General features: G+C 42.8%; 1 protein-coding gene across 1 annotated transcript; it reads left to right on the top strand.

Moving 5' to 3' along the window:
- The first annotated feature begins 4,389 nt into the window (after positions 1-4,389).
- LOC121617732 (palmitoyltransferase ZDHHC23-A-like) lies at positions 4,390-8,188 on the top strand. Its single transcript, XM_041952951.1, has 4 exons — positions 4,390-4,508; positions 5,649-6,284; positions 7,078-7,245; positions 7,733-8,188. Exons 1-4 carry the CDS (start codon positions 4,390-4,392, stop codon positions 8,004-8,006), a joined length of 1,197 nt encoding a protein of 398 aa, XP_041808885.1. The 3' UTR covers positions 8,007-8,188.

Below are 8,188 nucleotides of genomic sequence, written 5' to 3'. Positions count from 1 at the left end.
AATGGGCTTCATTGTGTGAGTGTCTGAAAACCTGCTCTGTAAAGTGTGACAATCCAAGTCTGACTGCTGCAACTCATGAGCACACGGATATTCAGTGAAAAGCTCTCACCTGTAGGTGGCGCACACACATTGCTTGGATGCTGCGGGGTGACTGTATGGAAAAGGCTCTGATTGACTAATGTATTGAAAACTAATTTTCCACATAGATGTGTTTTGTTAGTTACACTGAGTGACCCTGAGACACAGGTTTTCTTATGGCTGCACTGTCACATCAAATGCAAATAACATCATTTTATATTTATTTTCCTAAAATTCAGCCTGACATATTTGGTGAAATACTTAAAATAGCAGCCCATACAACAGATCCAGCCCTTGAGTCAACGTTATAAGGACCCCACATGTTTAAAATTTATTGTTAAATCAGGCCCATAAATTATTATGATGATGATGATGATTAAATGTTTTAGAAAGGCTGCAATCTCAGCATTAAAATTAGCTTTTTTCCACATTTTACAAGCTGTGCGTAGCTTTAAACTTGCAACTGTGCATAAAGCTTCTGATTGATGAACATTTGATTTTCTTTACTAAATGCATAACAATCAATTGAATAAAACACTTATTATTTATTAAGCATTAAATGCTCAAATACTGAGCTAGTCTGCTTCATCAGGACTGTGTGGATGTGGTTCAGTCAGATTTGATTGACAGTGGAAACGTGCAGACAACCCCTCAGCTGTCATATTTTGGTTCAAGTGTTGTAAGTTTTGATTAGTGTGCAGAAGTCACCTTTTTCCAGTGAGTCCCACCCTCTCAAAACCAAACAGACACAAAGTTTACGGTGAAACGGAGAGGACGGGCAGCTTGATCAAGCTTCATCCTGGAGATGAAACCACAATAAATTCTTCAGGATAGTCAGTGACTGTGCTTATAGCGGTCTACATAGATTTCAGGAGCGGCAGGTAAAAAGAGTGAGTGGCTGGCAGAAATGTTCAGTGAGTGAGTGAGTGATCCTGACTGCATTTACTCGTCGTGCCTTGTTCATTGCAAAGAACAGCATGGGTCATAGTTTGCTGATGCGCGGTCTTCAGCATGTCCTGACGGTTCAGCCCTACGACTCACAGCATTAATTCCTCCAAAATAGATTAGAGGCGATATCTCGGGTTCCAGGCTCCATCAAGACTAATGGAAGCATAACCCACAGGAGCAAGAGCAGCATCTTTTTCTCTGCATCGATTCCACCCTCACACCGGTGCCGACATTAAGAGGGTTCAGTGGTCTGAGAATATACCGGCCTATAGCTTTTGATGCTCCTGCATCTCATTCTCTCATTCTTCAGTTTGTAATGACTAATTATGGGATGGTAGTGTGTGTGTGTGTGTGTGTGTGTCAGAGTCCATCACATCTATGCATAACATCTGTGTGGATGTTTGCTACAGCTCTCCAGCCATTTGTCCACTTCAAAGACAACAGAATAATAATGGATTCTTGTACGTAATTATTGACCTGCATGTCTCTGACTACTTCATGAACTTGTATCCCCAGTTCTCTGAACGGTCCTTTCTGATATATAATGTTTAAAAAGCTGCATTTTACCACTAAAGTCAAACAGTAACTGATAAATAGATAGATACTTTATTAATCTCCAAAGAGAAATTTGCAGTTCCAGCAGCTCAAAGGGTAGAAACACAAGGGCATGCAAAAAAGAACAAGAACTACTTTCAAGTAATGAACAACTTAAAGAAGAGAACAACTTTCAAGTAAAGAACAGCTCTCAAGTAAGGAGGCAAAAATACAATACAAAATAACAACATAAGAAAAAATAGTGAAATAAAAATATAGAACTAAGCTATACAGGATAAACATCTGGCAGTTAAATATGGGCACAGTAGTGCAGTTGTGCAAAATGACAGTGTGCAACAGTCGGTTTGTCCACACTTAGGTCCAGCATATAGATGTGTGTGTGATAAAGTCCAGCATATAGATGTGTACTGGCATATTTCTTCCCATTTGTGTCAATGTTTTTTGGATTCCCCGCCAACAGCTAACTGACATAGTGTAGCTGCAGGTCAAAGACTGGATTCAAGCTCCCATGCCGGCAAGCAAGCTCTCTGTTGCAGTGTTCATGAGCAAGAATCTGAATGCAAATTCCAAACACGTGCATGAGCAGCTGATTTGTATTTGACTCTGTGCTCTAACCCTCTGCAAGGGGGGGCAAGAGAAAAGAAAACTTCCCTGCAGGGGTCTCATTGTCACTGTTTGTGTCCAAACGTCATACAAAGAGTGTAATGTATAGAAACACGGGCTCATATTAAGAGCAACACACACACACACACTCTTCCAGAGTTTTCCAGGTTGCTTGTGGGAGGAAATATGATCCCAGAGGGTGGGGCTGCCCCGTGGATCATCGCTCACTCTCTCATCTATGAGTGCCTGTCATGCCTCTCATGCAGCACACACTCTGTCCAGCTCAGAGGGGATTGTCGGGGCTGCTGGTGGACACCTCAACACGGCCTGTCAGCTGTGGATGGAGGCATGAAAGGCACTTGGCTCCCTCACCCACTGGAGATAGCGCATATATTTACCAAGCATGCCAGTATTAAAACTCGAAATGGTAACTGACAGAAGCCGTGAGGCAGAAGTAGGCTGCGCGAGAGAACGACTTGTGAACTATTTAATGACATGTGAGGAAGACAGTCGTGGGGAAAGTGAGCTGGCAGATGCAACACAATATCAAACCACTTGTCAGGAGGAATCCCAGTTGCCTTCAGTTGGGACACTTCCACCGCGGGAATCCAAGAACTGAAAACCATCTCACTGCACTGGTACGGTGCCGCCACAGCACCACCCGAGCAGAAACATGCCAATTTCCTTTTTCAACACAAATGACTGATGAGAAAGTAGGCTGCTGTTTTCATTTTTAGCCCCCCCTCAGTCATCCACCGAAGAAGCCTGGTGACAAGGGGTCATCGTCTTAATCATTTTCCTCTTCATCATTCGCTGGAGATCGTGCAACTCTTACCTGCAAAGAGTCAATCTGGCGTTTCAGACCACGTGTGCTGACTGTTTTGTATTTCTGTTTTGAAGACAAGAGGTAAGTGTGAAGAGAAAAGGCTTGCCTTGGCTTTGTAAAGGTGGTTTTTCCTTTTTAACACAACTAGAACATTTGGATAAAGAGTTAAGTGAGCCAGATTATGCAGTCTGATATGACAATGTACATTTTATCTTCTTATTTTTATATGTCTTTTGAGGCTGTAACCCAAAGTTTTAAATCAGACTACACTAATAACTCACACTGACAATAACTCAAGTGCATCTCTGAGTGTTGAGGACTTGGGTTTGCTGGCCCAGATAGTTTGTCCCCGCGGACGCAGTGGCCTTGTTTCAACAAATTACATGAGGAGCTCTTGGGGACTGACAATCCTCTGATTTTGGAAATGATTAACTTTTATAACAAACAGATCTTGCAGTAAGTTACAGGCCAGTAGAAGTTGCCCTGACCTGTATAACACTGCATTGTTATTCTGTGGCTTTGTAAATCTCATGTGAAGTAGAGGATTACAGAGGTTTCACATCACTAGTAAAAGTAGAAGCAGCTTTTTCACTGTCACACTCCCCACTGCGATCGCACTTGTGTGTTTTTGCCGTGTGGGTCAAGTCCCCTGTAATCATGCTCGTTGTTCCTTGGTGCTCTCTTACAAAGACATATCTGAAAATTAGATACAGCAGGTTCAGGATTTCATGTTTATCACCATTATCAAATATGGAGAAACAGCTAAACAATTAAATCAATTAATGTACATAAGTAGAATCAGGAAAATGTACTTCAAGTGTTCAATCTAAAAGTACTCAATGTTGAAAAATGTCCTCTGTGACTTCTATAATATCATATGTCATTAGATTAGTATTACTAATAGATTAATGCAAAAGCAGGATTTTAGTGTTGTAGTTTGCTGAGATGGTGCTGCTTATTAGCGATTCTTTACAGGACTGCAGCTAATGACTATTCTCATCATGGATGAATGTTTATTAATCAACTGATTGTTCAGTTTGCAAAAATCTCATATTTGTACTTAAGCACAGTACTTAAGTAAATGTACTTAAGTAAATGTAGTATACATTTGTGTGTGTGTGCGCGCATGCTTGCTGCACACAGTGAGTGCATGTTAAGATACTATATGCAGAATACTGTCTGGCCGAGTCCATGCAAGAAAACATAGCAATCACTTTAAGGGACTGTTACTGGTCGTGGTGGGTAATCCCCTTTTTTATCACGCAGGAGGTAAGTCCCATATTTGTGCTGTAACTGTTCATGGTTGAGTGCAGCGTTTTAAAATGATGGCCTTTTGTGTTGAAACGACAGCTTGTAAACTTCATCTTTAGCGAGTCATTATGAAATGGGAGAAGTTAAAGCCTCCAGAGCCTGATGATCCTATGTGTTGCTGTGAGTGTGATATCTACCAGTGCGGATGTTGCTGTGACTGTGAAGACCTGGATGAAGCCTTTAACAGGTATGGAGGGCTTGAGGAGAAGGGTCAATACTTGGTACCACACTGAACTGCTGTACTGGATTGTAGATGAAGCCCACTGTTGCTTGACTTAAATGTTATTCACATAGAAGAAGCACCTTTGTTAAAAACAGGCTACTTAAGTTCAGAGTCTCTTTTGAAGGCTGCTCTAAGTAACAAAATCTTTCTTATGTAATGCAACCAGTAATCTTGTCGAAAATTCAGATTCATTTCTGGTCGACTGTTAATCACAAACCTGTTTGGTAACACTGTAGGCAACACAAAAGCACAACATTAACTGAAATGACCAGAAGAGGAAACTTATTCACTGTCGGCTGGAGAGTTAGATGAGAAGACGGATGCCACTCTCACATCTGTCAGTGAAATATGAAGCTATAGCCAGCGGCTGGCTAGCTAGCTTAGCATAAAGACTGAAAACAGAGGGAAACAACTAGCCTGGCCTCTTGGCTGGGAGCAGTGACTTCCCGGGATCTCAGCTCCCAGACAAAAAGTAGTCCTACACACAACCCCCCTGTAAAACATCAAATGTTCACCTTTATCTTTTTCAGAGGTGCTGGTTGGCCGATTTTACTAGCCAGGCTAGCTGTTTCCCCCTGTTTGCAGTGTTTGTACTAAGCTAGGCTAACCATCTCCTGGCCGTAGCAACATATTTAACTGAGAGACTGGTACAAATCCTTGTGTCTTAAACTTTCAGAAAGAAAGCGACTATGCAAATATATCAAAACTATTTGTTTAATGTGACGCCAAGCTTGAGGTCCTTGCAGAAGATCAAATCTAGATTTCAAATCTTTATCATTTCAGTTTTTTTTGTGCTTACATGTTGCATATTCCTTAATAAACGTGTGTTTTACCAAGTTACTGCAGAATAACGACTCATAAAGTAATATATATACATAAAGCACAGAGAAATGAGAAAAAAGAGAAAACCTAGTATCTTCTTTATTATGCTAAATCCTTAAAAAAAAAATTGAGTACTTGATTAAAACAGCGCTTATGTTAAAGCTGCACATTTTGGAGTGTGTTGAAAAATGTATGCAGCACAAGCACATGAAAAACAAATGACTGTGTGAGAGCTGTGTTTGCCACCAAGAAGCATGAGTTGATGACCAGTGTTCTCTGCAGGTGGCTGAAAGACAGACCACCTAAAAGTGGATGTCAGTCTGCTGTACTTGGGGCCATGATTGAGAACCTGGAGATCTCCATGATCCCGGCCCTGGTGCTGCTGCCCCTCCTGCTGCGGGTTGCCGCGCTGCACTACCTGCTGGGTATCATCATCCTGACCGCCCTGCCCGGCCTGGTGCTGTGGTACTACTACGCCACGCACCGAAAGAAGAGACGCACCCTCTTCTTCCTCACTCTTTCGCTCTATTCCCTGTTCTACATGTACTACCTGTTCATCACGGAGATTTTACCACGTGGGGATGTCAGCCAGCTGCAGGTGTGCACCGTGACCACCGGCATGATTCTCACCATCGTCTTTCTTCTTCACACCAAGAGAGGCCCAGGATTTGTGACCACCTCCCCCTGTGAAGCCCACAGTCCCAGTCAGGAGGCCAACAAGGACACCACACTACTTAATGCATCTATCCAATCGGCAGCTTCCTCCTCGGGGACTGCAGCCACATTGCACACGACGAAAGAGGCCCTGACAGCAAAATGGAGCAGGTGTCCTGTGTGCAAAATCATGCGACCCCCGCGGGCCGGACACTGTCGAACCTGTGGATCCTGTGTCCAGCGTCTGGACCACCACTGCATCTGGTGGGTTGGATACATGTGTTCTTTGTGTGGCCTGTGAATCACTTGTATGTCAGTTAGAAAGACTAGAAACAACGAGCCCGGCTTCTTTTGAGTTGTGCATTCACATTGATTGTGATTGTGAAAATGAATATAGACTAATGATGGATTAGATAACTGCCCTGCAATTACACACCAATAATCATGTCTCCTGTTTTCTTCCACAGTAGAGACACTAGCAAAGCTCTAATTAACCCATTAGGCTGTCTAACACCAGGTCTAAACCTGTTGATGGCCTGAATTTGTCAGAGCTTGACATTTGCAAACAGGCAAAAACATTTATACTGGTCAGTAAAAAGCAAATTTATGATCACATTTGGCATGTATCAGCCATTAAAGTGTACTTTCAACAGATTATAAATTAAAGCCCTCTCAATAAATCACCTCATCCACAGGTGTTGAATCTAAAAATCTTAAACTGAAGTGTGTTTGCCCAGTTCTTTCTCCTGTCCATTGACTTATGAATCACTGTAGAGAGAAACCAAAGCAAGATCTACTGTATGAGCACACTGTGTCTATTATAACAGACTAGAAAACATGATAACATGATATTATCTGCAGGAGGACATGGGATTATAAGTAACATGAGCAGGAATTACACAAAATTCATTCAAATGTAAGCTCACACAACTACCTTTCAGTCTTGCATCATTTTACATGCAGCGGTACGAGAAGGCGTCCCGCCGCTTTAATCTGGTCTGACTGCCACATTGTGTTGCGTGTCTGTGTTATGTCTGCATGTGTCGAGGTGCTGCAGGATAAACAGCTGTGTCGGGCAGGCGAACCATCGCAGCTTCCTGCTGACCCTCTCTGTGTTCGTGCTGACCTCTCTGTACGGGATCAGTCTGGTGCTCAGCAGCCTCTGTCCTCGACAGTATCTAATGACGGCTCTCCTCTACTGCCCCGCCGTCTACAGCCAGTCCAGGTACAGCGCTCTGTTACACTCTGTGGCATTATTCTACTCAGCACAAGCTCAAAACACACCTTTGCAGCAAGTCATAGTTAAATTGCTTCATGTATTTCTTGCCTTCCTTTGTTTATTTTTTCTTGGGAAACTAGCATGAACAGCAGACACACTTTGGCAAGGTGTTCATGCTTGAATACACGTTTTAAGAATTGCGGCTTTCCCTCTTTTTATGCCTGAGGTTGTGTCATATTTCCTATAAAAGAAGACTGGTTATTGGAACAGCTTAAACCAGGGTCAAAGGTTTACAGTTACATGGTTAAAGTCTTCCAAACACAGATAAAGGGATAAAATGATCAGCTGCCAGGGGGAACATGACTTTTCCAGAAATTAAAAGGCCTTGTGTAATCTCTTACTAATGTTTGTGTCTATTAACAAGACAAACTTTAATTGTTGGTGCCAACAGAGTGATAATAAAGTTGAACATGCTGTCCTCTTCTGTTCACAGCACAGCGCTTTGCTTCACCTGTGCTTGGTACAGCTGCATTGTCACAGGTGGATTGCTTTACCTGTTGGTGGTGCAAGTCCTGAACATCAGCTTCAATGTGACGGAGCGGGAGTCTCAGCTGGCCCTGAGGAACAAAACGGGCCAGAGCCGCCTGTGGGGACTCGTCATCGACACAGGAGAGTATTCACGTGGCTTCTGTCAGAACTGGGTTGAGTTCCTCACCATGGCAGATGCCTCGGTTTCTCCGCGCTCCAGCCTCACTGACTTGGTCTAGTTTCACTTTAGACTCTGCAGTGACATCATGATAACAGACTGTTAATGCAGCATGTGTGATGAACTCCATCTCATGTATTTCTTAGGATATATCAGCTGATGACTTCCAATGCTTATTGCATTCCAGCCTCTTAATATAATATGTTAAAAGCTCTGACTTGCGGGAGGATATTGAGGTTCTGT

This window comes from Chelmon rostratus, chromosome 14, assembly GCF_017976325.1.
Source record: "Chelmon rostratus isolate fCheRos1 chromosome 14, fCheRos1.pri, whole genome shotgun sequence".
NCBI classification, from domain to species: Eukaryota; Metazoa; Chordata; class Actinopteri; order Chaetodontiformes; family Chaetodontidae; genus Chelmon; species Chelmon rostratus.
This window is presented reverse-complemented; position numbering and strand designations above follow the sequence as displayed.

Excerpts from the sequence above, each read along its gene's own strand:
- LOC121617732 (XM_041952951.1), top strand. The coding sequence starts at position 4,390 with ATGAAATGGGAGAAGTTAAAGCCTCCAGAGCCTGATGATCCTATGTGT. Across the intron at positions 6,285-7,077 it reads CTGGACCACCACTGCATCTG|GATAAACAGCTGTGTCGGGC; the intron begins GTGGGTTGGATA and ends GAGGTGCTGCAG. Across the intron at positions 7,246-7,732 it reads GCCGTCTACAGCCAGTCCAG|CACAGCGCTTTGCTTCACCT; the intron begins GTACAGCGCTCT and ends TTCTGTTCACAG.